Source organism: Megalobrama amblycephala, linkage group LG4 (assembly GCF_018812025.1).
Source record: "Megalobrama amblycephala isolate DHTTF-2021 linkage group LG4, ASM1881202v1, whole genome shotgun sequence".
NCBI lineage: Eukaryota > Metazoa > Chordata > Actinopteri > Cypriniformes > Xenocyprididae > Megalobrama > Megalobrama amblycephala.
Window position 1 is genome coordinate 40,852,616 of NC_063047.1, and position 24,468 is coordinate 40,877,083.

General features: G+C 38.3%; 1 protein-coding gene across 4 annotated transcripts in view; it reads right to left on the reverse strand.

The window, feature by feature from the left end:
* Positions 1-2,083: 2,083 nt before the first annotated feature.
* Positions 2,084-24,468, reverse strand: part of camsap1b (calmodulin regulated spectrin-associated protein 1b) — a 31,948-nt gene continuing 9,563 nt past the window's right edge. For 2 of the 4 annotated variants that reach the window (XM_048189337.1, XM_048189333.1), the window contains exons 4-18: positions 19,284-19,445; positions 19,011-19,091; positions 14,720-14,861; positions 12,237-12,376; positions 12,035-12,131; positions 11,699-11,867; positions 10,021-10,112; positions 9,271-9,349; positions 6,887-9,167; positions 6,564-6,700; positions 6,236-6,450; positions 6,029-6,131; positions 5,767-5,888; positions 2,846-2,964; positions 2,084-2,746 (exon numbers count right to left, since the gene is read on the reverse strand). In XM_048189337.1, the coding sequence (XP_048045294.1) occupies positions 2,450-2,746; positions 2,846-2,964; positions 5,767-5,888; positions 6,029-6,131; positions 6,236-6,450; positions 6,564-6,700; positions 6,887-9,167; positions 9,271-9,349; positions 10,021-10,112; positions 11,699-11,867; positions 12,035-12,131; positions 12,237-12,376; positions 14,720-14,861; positions 19,011-19,091; positions 19,284-19,445 (4,236 nt within the window). In that variant the 3' untranslated portion in view covers positions 2,084-2,449. The remainder of the gene's footprint in view (positions 2,747-2,845; positions 2,965-5,766; positions 5,889-6,028; positions 6,132-6,235; positions 6,451-6,563; positions 6,701-6,886; positions 9,168-9,270; positions 9,350-10,020; positions 10,113-11,698; positions 11,868-12,034; positions 12,132-12,236; positions 12,377-14,719; positions 14,862-19,010; positions 19,092-19,283; positions 19,446-24,468) is intronic. The other 2 variants (XM_048189334.1, XM_048189336.1) reach the window with 2 other exon arrangements.

The following is a 24,468-nucleotide window of genomic DNA, read 5'->3' on the forward strand; positions in this document are numbered from 1 at the left end:
TACAGTGATGCAGTCGGGAGATGGGAGACCAGTCGGGGCTTTATGGCAGAGTGGCCTGACGGAAGCCTCTCCTCAGTGCAAGACACATGAAAGCCCGCCTGAAGGACTCCAAGATGGTGAGAAATAAGATTCTCTGGTCTGATGAGACCAAGATAGAACTTTTTGGCCTTAATTCTAAGCGGTATGTGTGGAGAAAACCAGGCACTGCTCATCACCTGTCTAATACAGTCCCAACAGTGAAGCATGGTGGTAGCAGCATCATGCTGTGGGGGTGTTTTTCAGCTGCAGGGACAGGACGACTGGTTGCAATCGAGGGAAAGATGAATGCGGCCAAGTACAGGGATATCCTGGACGAAAACCTTCTCCAGAGTGCTCAGGACCTCAGACTGGGCCGAAGGTTTACCTTCCAACAAGACAATGACCCTTATTTTATTTTACACAGCTAAAATAACGAAGGAGTGGCTTCACAACAACTCTGTGACTGTTCTTGAATGGCCCAGCCAGAGCCCTGACTTAAACCCAATTGAGCATCTCTGGAGAGACCTAAAAATGGCTGTCCACCAACGTTTACCATCCAACCTGACAGAACTGGAGAGGATCTGCAAGGAGGAATGGCAGAGGATCCCCAAATCCAGGTGTGAAAAACTTGTTGCATCTTTCCCAAAAAGACTCATGGCTGTATTAGATCAAAAGGGTGCTTCTACTAAATACTGAGTAAAGGGTCTGAATACTTAGGACCATATGATATTTCAGTTTTTCTTTTTTAATAAATCTGCAAAAATGTCAACAATTCTGTGTTTTTCTGTCAATATGGGGTGCTGTGTGTACATTAATGAGGAAAAAAATGAACTTAAATGATTTTAGCAAATGGCTGCAATATAACAAAGAGTGAAAAATTTAAGGGGGTCTGAATACTTTCCGTACCCACTGTAATTACTGTATAATGCAAGAGGTGTTAAAAAAATAAAGTGGAAGATGAAAATGTAAACAATTAAATGGAAAAACAAATGAGAATGAATGTATTGACTTGAAATATTTATTAATTCTCAGTCTTATTTAAAATAAATAATGGTATGATAAAGGAAGCAAAATGATCAAGAATGAGTAGTAGTGTTTAAAAAAAACAGGTGACCAACATCAATACAATCTTTTAGTTAATATATAAAAACAGACAATATACAAAACTGCAATTAAAAATTAAACAAAATGCAGCTGCGACATATAGACAAATCTAACACCTATTATTTGGAAACAGTAGTTTAAGAATCATTAAGGGTCTGTCAGTGTGCTCTTTTCGGTGTTAGTGTTTGAGAAATGTTTCTCAGCGTATAACAGAGTACCTTCACCTTTCAACAACAAGAGCAAAAAATGGTTTAGTAAGCCCTTTGAAATTCTACCCCAGCTATACACCTTCATGAGCAAAACAAAAAATAAAGTGCATGTGCAACACTCAATTGATCTCGACACCAAATACGAGGCTTCTGTGAGTGTTCTCGAACGTCTAGACACAAAGATGTCGGCAGTGTTGACACTTTTTCGCTGAGGAATGTTTTCAACCTTGGTAAATAATTAGACAGCGACTGCAAGGGAAGTAACCGATTATGAATATATTAAATACTGTCATTCAAATCGTTTACAGCGACACTCTTCATAACAGAGCATGCTGCTCTTCGCATGAGAAAAAAGCTCCAGTGCCAACATCAACATGGTTACATTGCATGATAATAAAAGCACTAAAACATGATCATAAGTGCACCATAGTAAAGACTGTCCAGTGGAGAGGCCGCTACAGAAGAACAGAAGAGAAGAGAACTGCATCTGACACTTATCAAGGTCTGTTTGATTCCCTTATCGAAAGGACCATAGTGTTTTAAAAAAAATGGGCTACAGCTGAGCTGCTTTTTCAAAGCGCCGAATAAACAGACATAGTACCACAACGCATGAAGGCCAAAAGTACGCATACCTGGGATTGTCCCAGCGACAACAAAGGAGCAGCATGTTTCGGAGGCAAAAAAAGGGTTGTTTGAGACAACTATAACAAGTGGCAAAAAAAAAAAAAAAAAAAAAAAAAAAAAAAAAAAAAAGAGGCAAGTCAGCTATATTTTTTTACATTAATTCGAGTTCTGGCAATCCTCATACATGTTTTGAAGATGGTTAAAGGAAAACGTGTTTCCCTTGCAAAAAAGAGAACAGAAACAATCAGGGGGAAGCGCTTCGTTTAAACGAGCTAATCAGTGCCAAACTAATAAATACTTCAAGTAGCAAAAAAACGAATCAGGTAAAAAGACCACAGGACTACTTCAACCCAAAACACATTCAAATGAAGTGCATGTTGACTCATGCCTGTTTGTTTGTCCAGCGAGCCTCTTCCATCCAAACTCTGGCGGAAGTAGGCAAGTGATTTCTGGCCTTGATGTAAAAGTGCAGATCTTACGAGTGCCATCCGTCTTCACTTTCCGCTCTTTTTTGGCCCTGCGGGCCTTTTGGCTTGCCACAGGTGGTTATGGATAGTCAGCGCGTCTACACTAACAGACACAGTCTTGGCAGGGATTACAGTGAACTGCTTGCGGTCCGAGCTGTACTTGTAGAGTTTGTCGATCATCTTCTTAGTGATGCTCTTGGGCCCTGTGCCGGTGAGCTTGTGGATCTCCTCTGTGTCGGGGAAGTAGGAGTAAAGGGCTCTGAACTGGCAGCCACTGTCCCGGAAGAGAATCATCAAGTGGTTGGATTCACACTTCTCCAGCTCCTACAGGTAAAAACGAGGCAATTAAATGTCTATAGTTCAATATCAAAATGTATTGGCAACACTATTTGCATGCCATCACCCTGAAAACTGGTCACACACCTCAAGAATGGAGTTCTTCTGCGGTTCATTTACTTTTCCTGCTAAGCAGCAATGAGAGATGGCATTGTGGATTATTGGCTTGTTGGACTTTGCACTTGGCTCCTTGAAAAGCTTGGGTCCTAAAGTGACAAAATATTAATAGAAAAAAATATGAAAACTTCAATATAACACATTATTTCTAATGTTTTTTCTAATGTAGTCTCTTATGCTCACCAAGGCTGCATTTATTTGATCAAAAATACAGTAAAAATAGTAATATTGTGAAATAATAATACAATTTACAATAACCGTTTCTATTTAAATATATATTGTAAAATGCAATTTATTCCTGTGATGGTAAAGCTGAATTCTCAGCAGCCATTACCAGTCTTCAGTGTCACATAATCTTTCACAAATAGAATTCTCAAATGTAATATGCTGATTTGGTGCTCAATAAACTTCTATTATCATTGTCAATGTTGAAAACAGTTGTGTTGCTTATTATTTTTGTGGAAAATGTGATAAAGTTTAAAAGGTAACACTTTAGAACAAGGTTTCATTAGTTAACTACATTAGATAACATGAACTAAGAATGAACAATACATCTACAGCATTTATTAATCTTAGTTATTGTTAATCTCAACATTTACTAATAAATTATTAAAACAGTTGTATCCGTTAACATTAGTTAATGCAATGTGAACTAACATGAACTAACTAACATTAACAAAGGTTAATAAATGCTGTGCAAAATATATTGATTATTGTTTATGTTAGTTAATGTATTAATGTTAGCAAATGAGACCTTAATGTAGTGTTACTGTTTAAAAGAACAGCACTTATTTGAAAAAGAAATCTTTTAAAACATCATAAATCTCATTGTCACTTTCCATGCTGAATTAAAGTACTAATTTCCTTTAAAAAAAATATCTTACCACCCCTAAACTTAAAAGATGACAAAAAAATTAAAGATTCACTGGGACTTCTGTACAGGACTACAGACAATGGTACCAGGATCGTTATTTGTATGATCAAATCTATGCAGCAGATTGCATTTTTCAGAGCAACTCAATTTTATTTATTTTTTATAGACATGAGGGGAGAAAAAAAAAAAAAAAAAATCACCTAAACAAAATATTTGAGGTTAAAGGTATGAGGTATGTAAGAATTCTGTCCGCTAGAGGTCGCCAGAGGCCTATTCAAAAGAAAGGAGTAGCTTGATGATGCCAAGTTTGAGAGTGGAATCTTGGAACATGTGGTCTCCACCTCAATGGATGGAGCAAAAGAATCGGGATAGGACTCGGGAAGAAATCATGTTCATGGATAAGATTATTAACGTTACTGTAGTATGAAGCAGAGCAGGACCGAGTGTTGTGGGAGCTGAACAAGGCCGCTGGAGCGAGCCGCGGAACTTTTATTATGCCACAATCGCCGGTGCCGTTTCCGCTTCCGCTTCCGCTTTTCCGGACATGAGTATGAGGTAACGCAGCTCTGTTTATCATATTAGATACATTTGAGAGTGTTGAAAATGATGTTATAGCATTACTCTGTGCGTTCTCTCGGCTGCTGTGAGACACTTGTTGAATATCATTAATAAATGCTGGATGGCTTGTGTTGATAAATGGCATGCAATTAATTTTAAAACGTACTGTATGATGGAGAAAATGCTGTATTACTGTTACTAAAAATAAAGCTGCATCTGATTATGCTATGTCAGCTACTTCACAAAAGTGTTTTTGTCTGAGGCATGGTACTCGCAAAAAAAGTCAAGAAAATTAGATTTAAACAATAAGACTAAACGTGTTGAGCTATATAAAAATTAGTTTTCTGTCTATAAATATATCAAAACAGTTGTTCCCTTGTCTATTAAAACGTGTAATATATTAAAGCGTCTTTGGTGTTTCCATGGTTTTTACAAAATAAAACCGGAAACCGAGGGTAAGGCGGGTATGACGCAATTGACAGGCGACACCTCACACGTCCCGGAGCCTTGGTTAAAATTGCAATTTTGTAAGTACTCAATTGAACAAAATATATAACACTGGCCTAGTGGTTTTTGGATATTTTACTGCAAAAATATTACATATTGTAATATAATTCCAATGTAATTTCACAGTAGACGGGGCTGGCCATATAAAAAACAAATGACCGATAAAATGTATTGTTGTCATGGCTGGTTAGCACAACAACTCTTTTTCTTTCTTTTGTTTTAAACTTGTGTTTATAGTTTGTAAATTTGTTATGTCAATTGGTTAGGACATGGTGTCCCTCCCTGAGCCCTATACAGCTCTCATTGATGCGTACAGGAGCTTCTCAGTCTCCATGATTAAAAGCTAAACTACCTCATCCATCACTCTGACAGCCGACAAATGCCACAAACCTTTCTATTCTCCTTCTAAACAATACCTTGCCTTACATGGTTCAAAGGTTCTCTGCGGTGAATGTTAAGATAAAATTCATCAATGATAACGTAACTATGCCATTCTGAGCATTACCCAAATAACTGAGATGATTTTTAATACACTTAAATTTAAATGTAAAGTTATGGAGGACAAATATAAAACTTTTAATTGTGCACATACTTCAGCTTTAGAATGCGAGTCAACAAACAGAACAAATAGCATGTATTTGCCCTGTAAAACATATTAGTTGTCAATTTAAGAGCAAACAAGTATAACACATCAGAGAGTTCAGGCTTGAAGGACAAATTCTTCTACTAATGTCTGCCCAAACAAAAAGTTGATGTGCGCTTATGTACTCAAGTACAAAGACAAACATATTGGTTAATGCATGGTCAAGATTACATCAACATGCTGCCGTTTTTTAACACAGGATGTTGTCCTGGTGTCGAGGAATGTAAATAATTTAGCACCCACAGCTATTGAGCATCAACACAAATATAAACCACTTGCTTCCTACAGAACGGAAAGTGAAAAACTCACCGGTGTATTCCGCCATGGATGTCGATGTAATGGAAGACGCGGTGGAACCGTTGTCCCAGTCTCTTTCTGTAGTCCGACTGGAATTGCGACTGAGGCCTGGAAATGATTCTACTGATTCCCCTCTGTTCATGGAAAGAATGAACAGCAACATTAGAGTGCTCTGAAGGTCACAGTCTGAACACATTCAATTGATTCTGAAACAAATTAATGAAATGCAAGCACGGATCTGCACGCACCCTGTAGGTCAGTGGGAAGGACTTACCGTTGAGATCCCGCCCCTCCTGAGTTGACACTGTCTGGTTCAGTGGTGGCCACAGAGGCCAATGACAGACTAGAACCAGACTGGGCACTGATGAGATTCTCACCTAGTGAGGGACATGGTTTCATTATTTCAGTTTAAGTGACATCGAATGTTTCTGTTTTAAACTCAGCAATAATGCAATAACAGAAGGCATGATTTAACACTTACTGGCAGCAGGGCACTTGGGAAGCATTTCGATTGAGGGTTCTTCTTTCAGCACAGACTTCGGCCTTTGTTTTTTGACCTTGGTCTTGGGTTTGGGTTGGGGCTGTTCTTGCTCCTCACACATCTCTTGCTGTTTCCTTCTAAGATATTCCTGCTTTATCAACTCTCTCCTGGCCTTTTCCTCTTCTTTTCTGATTCTTTCCTCTTCAGCTTTCCTCCTGGAATTGGGAGAGAAGAGAGGCTTTAAACATACAATCTCCATGAAAAATGCAGAGCTCCTCTTTACCATTTTTATATTCCTGAAGGATGGCACTTCAAGGGTTGTCAATACCTGGCTTCATCTCTTTTCAGCTCACTTTCAGCCTCTATCTGCTGCTTGCGAAGACGTGCCTCCTCTGCCTTCCTCTGTTGTTTCAGCAGAAACGCTGCTCGCTTTTTGGCCAATTCATCCTCTGCTTTTTGCTCATCCTGCAGACATTTAACAACAAAACTTTTAGATTTTTACATTTTCTGAAATACTAGATTTCTGGGCTGCTGGGATGCCACTAATAAAATGTAAGCAGTACATAAAATAAACACTTTGCCAGAAAAATACAACCTATTTGCCTTCAGATAAATACTTTTCAAATGTCTTGTCCACTGCACTGACTTTACCTTGAAAAAGAAGCCCATTCCAGACTTCTTTTCCCCATCACTTCCATCAGCGGTGACATCCAATACATTGCTGCTTTCTTCATCTGGGTTGGCAGCCAAATCAGACAAGTCTACTTCAATAAGATTGACTTTTCCTCTAGAAATGTCCTCTGAGGAGACATCATCCCTCTCAGGCCCATCATCAGATGTAGCCTCAATGTCCCGTATGGTACTGGACATAGATTCGTCGAAAGTGACACCAAGGGCCACAGAACTTGGTTCCCTTGAGACCATCCTCAAGTTTGCTTCATCATTAAGGTGGAATGTAGTGCTTTTTGGATTCCCTTTGTCTTTGTTGAATGAGTCCGATGTTGCAGAGCTTTGCATGATGTCCTCAGGCTCTGCTTTGAGGGCCCTGGCCCCTTGAATAACTCTGGCAGAGGGGCTGTCAGTAGGTGTAGGAGTAGTGCTCTTCTGCCCTTTGCTGTGCTCCTTAAGCAACAGCTCTGAAGGTTTGGAACGGGACCGTGCTGAACTTAGTTTGGGTGGCTTTCGTATCACAGGGCTGCCACTTGGTTCAATGAAATGTATAGAAGCTTTGATCCTGGGTTCAGATACATTACTTTGGTCACTGCTAGGTGGTGAAGCAGCACCTGTTGGAGACTGAAGATTCTGCCTTATGAGCACTTCCTGCTGGAGTGAAAGTTGCATCATTTGCTGCTGAATGTTTCCTATGGCCTCGTTCAGCAACTCAATGGAGCGGTTGCATTCATTAATATCCATCTCTTCATCCATGTCTAAGGCACTAGGGGACACAGTCCCCCCACCTGCCCACTCGAGAGATGCCTTCTCTGGCTCTTCAGCCACTTTTGGCCCATCTCTCAGAGAATCAACACAGGTGTCATCTTTTGATGACTTCTCTTGATTGAGTTTTTGGCCATCTTTCAAGTAGTACTCAGACTTTGTAGGCTGAGGGAGAGTGTCACTCTTCCCTTTTTTTACTATGTGCAGGAAGGCTGCTTTTCCAAGCTTAAGCCTTTGTCTTGCCGCCAATACCTCCATCTTTTTCTTTTGGGATTCAATTGCACGTCTCTTTTCCTCAAGTTGCATGTGAAGCTGAACAAGTTCAGAGGCCAGCATGTTGGTACTGTCCTTGTTCTGCGGTGTGGGACTCTGGTCTCTTTTCATCCTCCAAGAGGTCAGAGGAAGAGTGCAACTCTCTGAGCCATCAGGTGTTGTGCGCTGCGAGCTGCTTGTGCTGGACCGGATGTCTTGGTTGCTACCAAACTTCTGCATCTTTCGTTCGGCAAAACTGGTCATACGAATGCTGCCGCTAGCCACACTGCTGACTTGGGACTGCTGGCCAGGGCTAGAGCACCTGCTCCCACCATCCTTATCCTCATGTTCCTTCACATTCATGTCCTCACGCAGTTTGGCCGACTCTTCGTCCTCCTCATAGAACTGTTTCCTGTCTGGATGAAGCTCTTTGGTGAGCTCTGCATCCTGCTCCTCAATGGTCTCCACGGTCTCTATATCAGACCCTGGATGGATGTCCCATGCTTGGACAGGCCTCTTGCCCTCAGGCACCGATGAATGAAGGTAAAACCCAGCTGACCGATCAGCAGAAGACTGCTCAACGCTACTTGTCGCGAGTGGTTTGAAAGCTTGCATTTGGCCAGGGGCTGGAGGCACAAGTTCACTAGATTTATGCTCAATAGTTGTCTCAAACTCAGAGCTGATGTTGGGGGTAAAGGTCCGGTTAAGGGTGTGCGGAGGTCTCCGTCTGGAAGACGAAACAGCGCATTCTGCTCCTGCCACTCTTCGTGCTGGTCCTCGATGCCGTCCTTCTCCTGACTCTTCTTCCTTATTCAGGCTTATGGACTTCTCTTTGGCTGGCCTGAGAACCGCAGGCATCAAAGGTTCCAGGTAGAAACTGGCTGTTCGGGAATCTGAGGATGCTTCCTCCTGTCTTCCCCAAATGCCTGTTTTAGCACCAGGGGTAGCACTCTGTCGCTCTGCGTCCTCAGAATTTACCAGGGTGATGTCATTCTTGGATGAATCGGCCCTGGTGATGGTTACCAGCTCTTCCTCCTCATCCATGTTAACGTTGCCCAGTAGACCATGGCCATTGACCCGTTTAACACTACCGTGACCTGGATGGCTCTGGTGCTTGGGTGTGACAGTGGAAGCCAGGCTGTCCTCACTGATAGAGCAAGTCAGACTAACGCTGTCACCCGAGGCCAAGTCTGCATCGCTGTCCGTAGCAGAGTGAAGAACATACCGATTCAGCTGAGACAGTGGCCTGATTATTATGATAAGACAAGAATTACCAAACTAAATATAAAATCAATGTAATATCTTAAAATATATGTTTTAAGTATTCATATTTGTCAATAGTGTTGTACCTCTGCCGTTTATCTGACCAAGCCACAGATCCTCTGGAGTGACCTTCTTGCGTCAAAGAATTGGAGCGATTTCGAGAGCCTAATAAGAAAAGCACAAGTAAGAGAATTTGATTACCTTTTTCTAAGTCACACCGCTAAAAGGTCATTGCTGACTTGACAGATCTAAGTCTAGGTCAACCCCCCACCATTTTTCTTATGAAAATGTTATGTAAATAAGCATAAATTGAATGAAACAAATTTAAGTATATTTCACAATTTATGTGAATTCATTCACATTACCATAATGCAGGAAAAAAAAAAAAGTGTACTAAAAAAATGAATGAAAACTGGAGTGGACAAAGGGTTTTGAAGGTCATTATAAAAAAAAAAAAATTATGGGAAAAATCATCATGGGGTGAAAAACTAAACTTCATATTCCTCAAACATTCTGTTTAGGAGTTTGTTCTAAATAACTAATCCCCAGTATTCTGCCTAAACTGCTTCAGTTATAGATTTGATTCAAACTTTGAAGTTAATATTAATAGTAATAAACAAATCGACAGAATGTTCAACTTTCAAAATCTAACCGAAGCAGCTTTAATGGAGGAAAAAAAAAAAAAAAAAAAAAAAAAAAAAAAAAAAAAAATCACCACATTAACTATTTCTTAGACTGAACATTTTTGGGTACTTTCCATATGAGCATGAAAACAACAACAACAAAACTAGTTAAAGAGTTTTTCTATGAATGGCAGCAGAAGCTTGATGCCATACCCATGCTTTCTTCTCCTGGCTGAGCCTTCTTTTGTCTTTGTCTCAGTGGCAGAAGTGGATGGGAGGGGCTGAAGCCAGAACTCCCCTTATTACTGAAACAGCAAGCAGAGAACATGGTTGGCAAACCACCAGCACAAAAAAATTAGGACGAATGATCTCCAGGCCCCCAGAGGTCTATCCAGCCAAAATCTAATCGTAACTGACACTAAACATTTTCCATGTGGATGGACAAATATAGACAAGCAGCACTGCTCTGTTTAGGACCTTAAAAAGACCATTTAAAACAGTGCTACAATTACAGAGCAACATTAATGGAACTAGCATGACATTAAAATGCCTTTTATGTCAGAGTAGCTTGTATTTTTACTTTGCCTGTGAAACAAAAGTAAGCACAGTGAACTTATTAAAATTTTTTAAGTTAGGCAGGGCAATGCAGTACTGTCTCAGCATGCCTAAAAACACAGGCTCAACATGACCATGCAAAAGATGTTATTATCCAATATGATTCAGAAGTGAATCATAAACATGCAAGCAAAGTTCATGGTAAAGTGCATGCATGAATGTCTACACATTTCTGAACTGCAAACATATCGTTAGCCTCGTAGCATAATTGCCGAGTCATTTTTTGGCCAAATTGTGATATCTGCCTTTGAAATATGATCTGGGCAATTATGCTATGAGGCTAACGATATGGAATCCCACCAGGGGCGTGTTAAGGTTATTGGGGGCCCTAAGCAAATCTTCCCAGTGAGCATGTTCTGGAGAGACTGGACTGATTTTCTACTGTTTAGTGTCAATCACCATCTAACTCAGCCAGTTAAGATCTAGATTTAGCCTTAGATAATATGAATATTGTCCCTGGAGCATTGGTTTTATCAGCTGGCAATTTTCAATTCACATTTAAGAGTGCAAGTTGCAACTATTATTAACAATGGAAAGATGAGGCTCATCAGTATGTCACAATATCACCCTGTTTGGACTCTGTTTTGCTCCATTTCCTGCCAGTCTGTCATCATAGTTATGCATTTTGATTCACAAGCTTGCAATTCGAGTCAATATCAGTTATTTTGGATGTAGTGTATATCAGGTACAGTGCATGGCAAATTTTCTCAAACATTATATAGTTAGTACTAAACTGATCTTTATACAAACTTAAAATTACACTTAAGGACTTTTTTATAATAATGAAGTTATAATAGGCCTACTAACTTTAAAATTATTTACTCCAATTTGTTTTTTGAAATATAAAGCTTTTTTATTAATTTACTAGTAGGGTGTTGGACCAACTCCCAATTACAACATAAATTAATCAATTACAACATAAAATCCCTCTAAGATGTGGCCTACTAAAATTTTAAACTAATAGAGAAATTAACTCTTCTGCATTAGACGTTTTATAATTTTACTTTGTAAAGAAAGTCAGTGAACACTTCATGGGTCGATGCATGGTGTTTTTCTACTCTGGTAGCTGAAGTAATAGGGGTCTGCCTGGTGAAACAGTTTTAGTTTAGCAAGAAGGGAATGTTAATTATAAGTTTATTTAGAAAGAAATCTGAGAAAGACCAAAGCATATTTTTACACTGAAACAGCTTTGACCAGATCACTGACATTTACACCCACAACTACCACAATGAATGATTTTACACATGGAACAGAGACAAAACCATGAAGCACTTACAGAGGCTCAGATTCTTCAGGGTGCAGGAAGTACCTGTTACAAACTTCTGGGCTGCTCTGGACAGGAAGAGCTGGATCAACCACACCGGGAGACACCAGGAAGCTCCGTTTGGTGGCGTTGGAGATGGGCACAGTAGGCCTGGCACTCTTGGGCTGAGTCATTGCTCTTGCTGCAATGAGATTATTATAATACAAGTCATATTATTATTATAATAGCCAAAATTTGACATGTCATGACAATAATAATATGACACATGTATAATGACAAATAATAATAATAATAATGACAATAATATGACAAATGTACAACCAAAATAAACAAACAAACTCTCTTCACCATCTTTAAATTCCTGAACATCTCTGGGCTGGACAAATTCAGGCTTCACAATCTCAAACCACCAGAAGAGCTCCGCTATAAATACCATAACATTGTGCTGCAGAAGAAAACGAACAGCGAGAGAATCATGAACAGACCCATAAGGAAAAAATGAAACATCCTGTTAATGATGAGATCCATTACACATAACTGAATAACTTACCTTGAGCACAGGAGGTGCATACAACATATCTTCTAAAGTCAAATAGAAGCTTTTGTTAAGGTACTCATTGGCAAACTCTTTCAGCAGCTGGATATTATAAAGGCTGTCTGCTATTGAGGTCACCTCTTTCAAGCAGATATCTGCAGATAACATAAAACACAAAGTTAGCAAACAAGCTATCCTGAGGCATGCAGGCTTTGACATTCATGAACGCTAAAGGGCTGAATCCAAACAAGGTCAATATTTGCTTGCGAGTTGAAGTATCGGAAAAGAACATTTCAGAGAATTGTTACTTAACTCAAGAGGCAATGCGAGGACATTATAAGAAAGCAAACCAACAAAGACAAACTACAAGATACCTACTGTAAGGCCTCTATTATCAACAATCAAAACTTTGCTGAAAAACCTGTTGTACGCAATCTACTACATGCCTTCCATTGTCTGATTGATAGTTTGTACTTTCAAAATGCCTTTTAGTATAATTCTAAAAATGTGCCTTTCAGGTTGTGGGTACATGTGTCTTTTTGCTTTGAATTCTTTACTGATTTTACAGAAGTAAACATGAAAATAACTTATATTTTCCTAAAATTTCAAGACAAACATTAACTGGACCGAAGCAACTTAGGTTTACTTGATTATCCATACATCTTTTTTTACATTTTTTTTTTTTTTTTTTTTGAAAAATCTGTTAAAATTTGAGTATCAAATATGACATCAGGCTTTAAAGGAATATTTATTTGTAAATGTCTCAATCATCATTGTATTGCATTGCATTATATATTTGCCCCCCCACAGGTAAAACTACAGAGCTTAAATCTAAGCATTCAAGTATCATCTTACTAAGACATATTATTGGGAGATATGGGGTGATAATTTGTTTACTTTGTAAGTAGTCTGCTATATTGTTATAAGGATCTTGTTGAAGATCAGGGGTCCGTTCGTACGTCGCTAACTCAGTTAGCTGGATTTGATTGATGACGATTTGGCATGATCTTGGATTGTTCGGTTCTTTGACGCTCATCCTGGACTTGCTGTCATAGCAACAGGTCCATAAGCTTAAACTTGCTCAGGAGCAGGCTTATTCATGTAAACAGAATTTAAGTGGAGGTGATGCTTAAAGTCTGTCCCAGCCACTGCTACTTTCTTACAAGAGTACCCCCTAATGAGAACCAGGGACAATAATAATGATTTAAAAATACATTTGCAAATAATATTATAATGTTGTGTAGTCTATCATAGACACAGTCAGTTTTACTCGTTGACAGATTTATCCACACACACGCAGTCTCACACACACGATGTACAGTCTATGCCTTGCGTGCATTAACTTGAACCGACAGCTATTATGGGAGTGGCTTGATGCAGATAACTTTATCTTGCCCCTTAAGAAACTTTAATTAATGCTGACATGTATAAAAACAAATCTGCTTTCATTTATCTATTATAACTTTTATCTTGTTTTAGATGCTTGACTGTTTTCTTATAAAGGTTTAGAAATTCGTCAAGTTGTTTGTCAGGTGTCTTTTTAATTATATTACGCCAGCCAATCGCTGCATTGCTGATCGTAGTTTCGAGTATCGATACATCTGCCCTTTTCGAGGAACATGAGAACACGCAGTAATCGCAGACAATTTAATCCACATATTAAGTGTTCACTTAATTCAATCCGCAAATTAGTTTGAAGAACCTAATTAATTAATTAATTAATTCAGTTATCAGGATTAGAAGATCTAGCATCTGTCAAATAATCTCAGATGTATTAAGCGAGGTACGAAGAACGGACCCCAGAATTTCATCTTACTTTTTGGCCATATAAATATCAGCAATTGCACCAAATTGCATATTTTTGCTCAGTTTGGGCCTCTGAATAAAATTCAGGTGTTTTTTCCACCTTGTACAATACGAGCCACTACTCTGAGCTATAAAAGAATGATCAAATATGATACTCATAAAAAAAAAGTTTTCTTTTAGTTTATTTTATTATTATCATCATCATCATCATCATTATTTTGTCTAAAAATCTTCAATAAACTTCTACATATCAAAAAATGTGATTTTTCTGCTTATTATTTCATATGTCAAGATTTAAATTAAAATAAGGATTAAAATGAAGTGCAGCACCAGGTTTAAATGGGAAGTGTGTTAAAATACTTTCTCTTTTCCCAGCTAAAAGTGCAGTAAATAACTAAGCGCATGTTGATTTTCCATTAAAGTAAGCTCTGTGGCGCCATCAAAACATGTTCTGTTTGTTTAAGCCGCCTGACATAGCAACAACTGGCTCAACCAATGGCGTAACTCTGGAGGAGTGTCTACTTATAATAAGCCATTTAGGAGGGAGTATGGGGCGGGTGGAGAAGGCAGGAGGAGTGTTTGGGAAATCCTGATTACGTTTGGTGCTACTAGTGGTGAAGACACTACACACAGTCTAAAATTCCTTTAGACTAGTTAACTAGTCTTGTATCCCTAGTTATATTTCACTCTACCATCAAGCTTCATCAGGTCTGGGCAGTAGTAATGGACCACAGTCAGCAGTGCAGCACCGTCACACACGTCCCTGATCAGGTCCTCCAGCAGGGGGAAGTAGGGTAGCTGTCTACCTGAGGCATGATCCCGCCGATAACGTACCTAGAGGTGACATGAAAGAAAGCCAAATTGTCAAAACCACCTAAAACAACAGGCTCTATTCCACAAAATAACCTTTGGTATATGGCACTGGTATCGTGTTGGCAAGTGGCACTTTTGCAAGAGGAATATAGTTTATCCTTGAGGCTTAATATAAGAGTATTTGCTGGTCTAGCAAAACTAAATAAACTAAAAAAAAAAAAAGTTAAAACATAAGCAACTAAGACTGACAGACAATTTTAAGGATTAGTTCATCAAAAAAACAAAAAACAAAAACTAATTTGTCTTCATTTACCAACCCTCATGTCATTCAAAATGTTTTTGTTTTGTTTTTTCCACCAAGGAAGACAAAAAGAGATGTTTAGCAGAATGTCAAAACTGCTCTTCTCCAAATTATGAAAGTGGAAAGGGACTGGGGCTGTCAAGGAAAAAAAAAAATTACTCACTGTAATCCTGTAATTAATCACAACTTCATTAAAGTTTTTAATATATTTTTATATTGCAATATATTTACATTGAATCTCCAAAATAATGTAGAAACAACAAAAAGACAGTATATTTTAAATATTTGTTTAATGGCACCTTTTTACTAAGCACTATGAATGAAGGCTAGTATCACTGATACCAGTACAGATACTGATGTCTCTATTAAATAGATTTTTTTTTCTCAGTTTTAGCCATTAATTATAGCCATTCAACATTACAGTATAATACATTAAACTGAAAAAAAAGATTGCAAAATGAACGTGTTAATTTTGACAGCCCTAATATATACATACATATATATATATAAATATAAATATACACACACACAATATACAATACAACTTGTGCACTAAAACTAAAAGTTGCTAAAAATCTTCTGTTCCATTGTAGCTCTAAAATATCCAGGTTCTCATTCACTTTTTTTTGTGTGGCAAAGTACAGCTTGGACAGTTCCATTGAGTTCCATTGCAGTTTTATGTTCCATTGATAAAGCAAAGCCACAAGGGATTTGGAACAACATGAGGGTAAATAAATGATGCCAAGTTTTATTTTTTGGGTGAACTGCTCCTTTAAGAAACAATACAGCGACTGGCCACAAAATAGTTTATCACAACAAACTTAACAACAAATAATGATATGAACCATAAAAGAAAGAAACACTGATACGCAGTTGATACTTAAAGGATTAGTCCACTTTTAACTAAAATTTTCCTGATAATTTACTCACTACTTGGGGGAAAAAAACAAAACTGGCGCTGCGTTCGTTCCGTAAGTAGAATAGTACAAGGCGTTAATTTGTGTTTATAAAGCATATACAGTTGTATTTTTTCGAAAATGACTGATCGTTTCGCTAGATAAGACTCTTATTCCTCGTCTGGTATCATTTAAAGCCCTTTGAAGCTGCACTGAAACTGTAATTTTGACCTTCAACCGTTTGGGGTCCACTATAAGGAGAATAATCCTGGAATGTTTTCATCAAAAACCTTAAATTCTTTTCGACTGAAGAAAGAAAGACATGAACATCTTGGATGACATGGGGTGAGTAAATTATCAGGAAATTTTTATTTAAAAGTGGACTAATCCTTTAAAGGACTACAACTACACATTCTTATGGATACATAATACACTTGTGTAAACCAACAAAAAAAAAAAAAAAAAAAACTCAAATTACGAACAATCCGCAAATGTAGTGGTCAACTGATGTGGAATATTTGCAGGTCAATGCCAATATCTCAACTCCAGTCCTGGGGACACACCGCTCTGCACATTTTGTATATCTTCTTTATTTAACACACCTGATTCAGATCATCAGCATGTTAGAAAAGAGCTCCATGATCTTAACTAAGTGTCAGAGTATCAGATAAGGGAGACACAAAATGTGTAGAGCGGTGGGTCCCCAAGACTTTGAGAGCAGGGAAGCAGAAAGCCAATATGCAAGATATCACATTTAAAAGACTGTCTGTAATTACAAATATATTTATTTGATATATTTACTAAAATAATTCCATCATGCACAGAGGTATATGTATGCATAAAAAGTATTATAGCATTTCAATTTATATTAAGACAGTAAATTAAAGGATTAGTTCACTTTAAAATGAAAATTACCCCAAGATTTACTCACCCTCAAGCCATCCTAGGTGTATATGACTTTCTTCTTTCTGATGAACACAATCTGAGTTATATTAATAAATATCCTCGTGAGCTTTATAATGGCAGTGAACGGGACCAATGAGTATGAGCTGAAGAAAGTGCTTCCATCTATCATAAACGTACTCCACAAGGCTTCTGGGGGTTAATAAAGGCATTCTGAAGCGAAGTGATGCGTTTGTGTAAAAAAAAAAAAATCCATATTTAAATTATGTATATTTTGTTTTTTACACGCACGCATCACTTCACTTCAGAAGGCCTTTATTAACCCCCAGAGCCAGGTGGAGCACATTTATGATGGATGGATGCAGTTTCAAACAGGTGGTTTCCATGCACTACCATTATAAAGCTTAGGAGCATCATGAAGAAGAAAAGAAGAAAGATGGCTTGAGGGCGAGTAAATCATGGGAAAATTTTCATTTTAAAGTGAACTAATCCTTTAATCACAGCAGCCATAATCGTAATCTTGTAAATGTATTCAATTGTGCAGTCCTAACAGACACCAAGTCTAGGTTTCAGAAAGGAAACAGTGAAAGCTAGACACATCTAAAGGTAAAGACAGCAGAATGGAGACAGAGGATCTCTGTGCCATTCATGAAACCCCCACAAGATTCAGCATGCAATGGGCAGGTACAAACATAAGATCGGGCTGAAGAACATACACAGCCGAGAGACAGACAGAACAAGAAATAGACAAATGAAGATGGAAATGACTGCAAAAAATGAAAAGACGAAAGCTGAAGTTAGAGACTCCAACACACAGACTCTCTCACACACACGTACGCTCAGCGGCATGTGTTAGCTCATAACTGCATGTGCTCAAAGGGTGAAAGGCAGTTCATTTTGTGTGATTACAGCGTGAGCCACTGGATAGCAGAGTCTCCCAGTGTGCACTGATTAGATAAAAGCGTTGCCTGAGTGGTGATGGCGTACGTCAGGACTGACACATACTACGCGTGCAGTGGAGAGGAAGCACTCACAGCCAACTTACAGGTACTAGTTTCCAATACCATTTTGAGGGAGACTATCCCAGTAGCGAGGGAGGAGGTTAGAGGGAAAGAGACGGGAAGAGGAGCAGAGAGGATGTAAAGTCAGGGAAGAAAAGAGCAGACAGATGTGACCCTGCTATGAGGTTAGAGGAGAAACAGAAGGAGTGATGCCACTGAAGATATTAGATCATTTCCATAAGGCTGTTGTTGTTACATTAGTTCTATCTATTCAGTTCAGTTCACACCTGAGGCCCTGTTTACACCTGGTATTAACAACTGTTGCATTTGATCCAAACAAGTGGTCAGTCGATTGTGTGTCTGACTCAAACACATCTCCAGTGAGTGAACACTTGAAATCAGAAACTAGGGCTGCATAATTTGGGGAGAAAAAAAAAAAAATCTAATTGTTCCATTTTCAATAAAAATTGCAATTGCGATTTAAAACTAAATTCCAGGTTTGCTGTGCTTTGTTTGTAGGGCTGCATGTTTTGGCCAAAATATTGTGATTACATATCAATATGGCTATAAAATAATAATAATTATTAATATTATTATCCTCATAATCATCACATTACTAAATAAAATAATAAAAATTACTGCTGCTGCACACACAGTTGAAACGAAAAGAAGATTTCCTCCAATGCAGTTTGAATAATGTTTTCTAGACATACAACTCTGTTTACACTAGTCTTCAACGATGTTCACTTGTTAATGGATTCCTCAAGACAGATGTTAAAACCAGGTCTAAAGCCGGGGACACACTTAACGATCATAAGGCCGATTATGAAGGTAATTTGATATGACTGATCATGCCCAAACGTGCTGAGTCAGAGCCAGTTGCATTCAGTCGGTGTTTAAATTCTGTGTGCAAGTATTTTCCTTCAGTTGAAGGAAACTGTCTTTGTGTGTTGAGCTCAGTCTTAGAATGTTTTAACTAGTCGTTGAGTGTGTCCCAGGCTTAAACAGCGCCTGAGAATTAGAGTGTTTTACAATCTATGAGTTAAACACATTCTAAGGTATCTGGTACCTTCTGATGGCTTGGAGATTCCAGCAGATGCTGCTTTGATTTGTGCTCCTTCTCTGTGATCTCCCTCATTTTCAGGTTCACCTACAGCACAACGAAGGGGTTGCTATGATACATTTAAAAGGAATTCATAATAAACATCCGTTTTTGCAGCCTTCATTTAAAAGTGCTGGCAGAGGTCTCCATGCTAGCAATCTGGCCAAGCACTGGAAGGCCCCCTTCGGGACTAGACAAACATGACTTGACTAAAAAGCCAAACCCTTCAAACAAACACACCTTGTTAATCCAGAAGATCATAGCATCCTCAAGGTCAAAGGGGAGCTCCTTGGAGGCACTGAACGTGGAGAAACGCTTCACGCAGGTCACAACCTTCTCAATGCTGATCATCTCCACAGTGTAGGCCATCATCAAAGCATCAATCATGGGGATGTGAGAACTCTGTGCCACAAAACAGAGGCGAAAGAAAAGTCACACTACTGCACTTTCAGGCAGCATAAAGAACAAGAAAATGAACAACATTTTATCAAATGACTTTCAAAATTAAAAGAAAAAGTTTTCACCATAAATTTCAAGACAGCATCAAGTACATGTAAATGTAGTACTATTAGGAATTTTCTTCTTTTTTTTTTTTCCCCACAACCGACAAGCAAAGCTTGTTAACCGATCATTAACCATTAACCTAGTAAAAGAAATGACCCCATACTCAAAAAAGTCCAATTGTTTAAGGGTGTTCAGGGCTCCAGACTGTGCCTAAAACAGTTGAATTTGCGACTAAAAATATTAATTTGCGAGTAGTAACCTATGTATATCAATTTCCCCCGTTTGTTATTTGGTTACACAAACCAAATTTAATATATTTATATATTTATTTCCATATATTAATATTTATTTTCATTTGATTCAAAGTTAACTGTTGTAGCTTCAGGAAGGAAAGACTAAGAACATTATTTGACACACATTATTCAATATAAAGATTTTACTAGCATCAGGGTTATTACAGTTAACTAAAACCATTAAAAAACATTTTTCATTGCTTTAAATAAATGTTAATACTGAATTAATGTATACAAACTAAACAGACATGTTTAAAAACAACCAAATACAAAACTAAAAACAAAAATTATTAAAACTGAAAAATGAAAAGCAGAAAATATAAAAATCTAATCGGATTCAAAATATTAACAAAACTATAATAGTATTAAGAGAAAATAGTGACATTAATTTCCCAGAAAAAAAAAAAAAAAAAAAAAAATCACAAGATGAAAATGCTGAAACTGTAAAGGGGAGATATATAAACACAACAGGACAACAAAGTGATTTAAAAATTTGAGTGCATTGTTGTGTGGCTGTTAAAAATAATAAAAAAAATTATTTGGTGCCTGTTTTTTCCCCTTATAGGAGCCAATGGCTCCTTAGTGAATTTTTTTGTCTGGAGCCCTGGTGCTGCTCCTTCTCAGACTAAGAAAGGTAAAAATGTGCACAACACTTTGTAGAAATAATCTCCTATTTAGCCCAAATAAGGTCATACTGCTCTTGCTAACAAAAACACTGAGCCAAATTAATCTGCCAAAATAAAGCAGTCAAGATGAAGTCGACTACAAAATATTTCACATTTGTCATGAAATGTAAAACCTTTCATTTCTCATGCTGGCTACAACTTTGTACACTACCTCATGATTTGTATAACCTAGTATTACAAAATACACCAAGCACTTCAAAATTCAGTCTATGAGACTATGAACTGTTATACAAAGCCCATTCAGTTACCATGGCAACCCCAACACCAGTCAACCACTGACTTGTTCATACGGACGCACAGCGCACGTCAGCACAATCTCAGCAGACTGATCCCTGACTCAAGCCAACAGTCTCAGCGAACAGACTTTTTCTCAGATACGCATGTCAGACGTCTGACAACTATAAACCAGAAGATTGGAGCGTGATGGGCTTTTGGACTCAGATAAATGTTGTACTAAAGCAGAAAAGCACTATCACACTACACACTATCTCTTCAGAATGTGTACTGTGTGCACATTATGCAACTTGCATGAAACACCAAAATTACCAACTGCATTTGCCAATATGTTCCATATAACCAAATCCCACAATGAAATACTGTCAAACTGACTAGTGAACCAGCATGTAACAAATAAACCAGAAGCAATATCAACTGTGATTTTTTTTAAATCTCATTTTTTTCAGATAACAATTTAAGATATTTTACACCAATTAAAAATGCAAAATAACTGCAATCATTCTTTAAAGTATTACACTAAAAAAAATCTTACAGACTCCAGACTTTTAAAGGTGCCCTAGAATTAAAAGTTGAATTTACCTTGGCAAAGTTGAATAACAAGAGTTCAGTACATGGAAATGACATACAGTGAGTCTCAAACACCATTGTTTCCTCCTCCTTATATAAATTTCATTTGTTTAAAAGACCTCCGAAGAACAGGCGAATCTCAACATAACACCGACTGTTACGTAACAGTCAGGATCATTAATATGTACGCCCTCAATATTTGCATATGCCAGCTCATGATCGAGGCATTACACAAGGGCAGCCAGTATTAACATCTGGATCTGTGCACAGCTGAATCATCAGACTAGGTAAGCAAGCAAGGACAATAGCGAAAAATGGCAGATGGAGCAATAATAACTGACATGATCCATGATATCATGATATTTTTAGTGATTTCTTTCTAAATGTTTCGTTAGCATGTTGCTAATGTACTGTTAAATGTGGTTAAAGTTACCATCGTTTCTTACTGTATTCACGGAGACAAGAGCCATCGTTATTTTCATTATTAAACACTTGCAGTGTGTATAATTCATAAACACAACTTCATTCTTTATAAATCTCTCCAACAGTGTAGCATTCAAACTCATTCAGAATCAAATGTAAACATCCAAATAAATACAATACTCACATAATCCGATGTATGCATGCAGCATGCATGACGAACACTTTGTAAAGATCCATTTTGAGGGTTATATTAGCTGTGCGAACTTTGTTTATGCAATGATAGAGTCGAGAGCTCGGGAGGGGGCAGAGAGTGCGAGCAATTAAAGGGGCCGCAGCCTGAATCGGCGCATTTCTAATTATGCCCCAAAATAGGCAGTTAAAAAAATTAATTAAAGGTCCCGTTCTTCGTGATCCCATGTTTCAAACTTTAGTTAGTGTGTAATGTTGTTGTTGTAGTATAAATAAAATCTGTCAAATTTTAAAGCTCAAAGTTCAATGCCAAGCGAGATATTTTATTTAACAGAAGCCGCCTACATCGAACGGCCAGTTTGGACTACATCCCTCTACTTCCTTCTTTAATGACGTCACTAAAACAGTTTTTTGACTAACCTCCGCTCACAGGAATACACAAAAAAGGGGGCGTGGTCTTGTTGCGCTCCCACGGAGAAGAGCAAGAGTTGCGTTTGTAGAGTGTGTTTGTCGCCATGTCGTCGAAACGCTGTTATTTTCATCCCGCAGTCCAATCACCTTTGTTTGGCCTTCCCAGGGACACTGTACTTAGAGCTCAATGGTTACAATTTATGTTTAACTCGGTTCCCGAAAATTATAATTGTGGTATCCTTACTGCAATAGTTAATGTTGGACTGCAGTGCACATAATGGCCACAAGAGGGGACTATGCTTATGTATATGGCTGTTTTCCGTATGAGGTACTCTTCTGAGTGAGTGCTAACGTTGTACATTTTCTGTCGCTGCTTGTGGAGATTAAAGAGTTCAGTCTCTCGGGAATTATTGTCTTTTGTGTTCATTCGGCACGACACCACAATAATCCACATGTAAAACTATGTGCAGCACACGTTATGGTAAGAGGCGTGACCTTTCCGGGCAAGGTGCGCTCTCTCTATGGCTCTGGGTTCGCTAAGCTGCTGTCGAATCACAACACAGGAACCGCTGGCACAATCAGAACTCGTTACGTATTTCTGAAGGAGGGACTTCATAGAACAAGGAAGTCATCGGCCCGTTTTTATGACAGTGGAAACAGCGGTATACAGATAAGTAAATTATGTGAAAAATACTGTGTTTTTTTACACGCGAAACATGAACACATGTTATATTGCACACTATAAACACAATCAAAGCTTCAAAAAAACACGCAAAACGGGACCTTTAAAAAAAATCTATGGGGTATTTTGAGCTGAAACTTCACAGACACATTCAGGGGACACCTTAGACTTATATTACATTTTGTAAAAAAAAAACGTTCGATGGCACCTTTAAATTGTAAGGTTTTTCAAAGAAGTCTCTTATGCTCACTAATGCTACATTTATTTGATCTAAAATGTACTGAATTTATTTGCTGCTAAAGAAACATTTCTTCTTATTATTATTATCAAAGTTGAAAATAGCTGTGCTGCTTAATATTTTTTGGAAACCACTGGTGCTTTTCCACTGCATGGTACGGTTCGGTACGGCTCACTTTTTGCCGCTTTTCCACTGCATGGGACGGCTCAGTATGGAAAAGTACGGCTCACTTAAATAGTACAACCTCGGTTGAGGTTCTAAGCGTGCCGTACTGATGTGATGTGTAAACACTGCAGATCACGGATTGGTCAGAGAGAGTCACTACCAGCGTCATTGGATTTGAAACATGAGACACCAAACCCCACTAGATTTAAATAGTCAGTAACAGCCACCGCAGTATCATTTGTTCACGCAACTTTTTTTTAAACTACATTTTTTTTTTTTTTTTTTTAAACGGCTTTAAATGGCTGTATCATGGTCAGTAGATGAGGTGCAGACTCATTGGTGGCCGAGGAGCGGATCCACAACAGTAAAGGCGGCGCAACTATAACGATCAGTCTAATCCCACCCACTTTAAAGTGGTACTAAACTGCAGTGGAAAAGCAAACCGAAAGTAAGCCGGGGGCTAAATGTGCAAATTTATCATTTGTAAATCCCTGCTGTTAATTTTACTAGTGATGGTACTTCACTCTCACAACTTAATGCCACGTATGTAGCACTGATCTTATAACACTGGTCCAAAGCACACAAATGACACCTACACCTCTTAAAGTCATCCAGCTGTGCCTACACAGTACACACCTCACAAAGCCATTCTGTTCGGTCTAACAGGTTTGTGTGCATCAGACTGCACTAGGCTCTGTAAAGGGTGTGGGCTCGACCACAAAGATTTGAATTTGAAGTGATAAAAGCACGGCTGAGTGTACAACGCTGATTCACCAACATCAGTGATTGCCATTCACTGAAGAAAGCACATCACTAGCTAAAAAAATACGGCTGTGAATCAATGAAATCCACTCCGCTCTGTGCTACTTTAGCTCAAGCACTGATCTCACTAATTATTTGGACAGGTGATTGTAGTGGTTATACATGAAGGGATAAACACACGCTGGATATGCCAACAATAGCAGCTTTCTCCTGTCAGTGCAGAGATATCTACAACAGGAAGATCTCTACAAACCACAGTTTCCATATC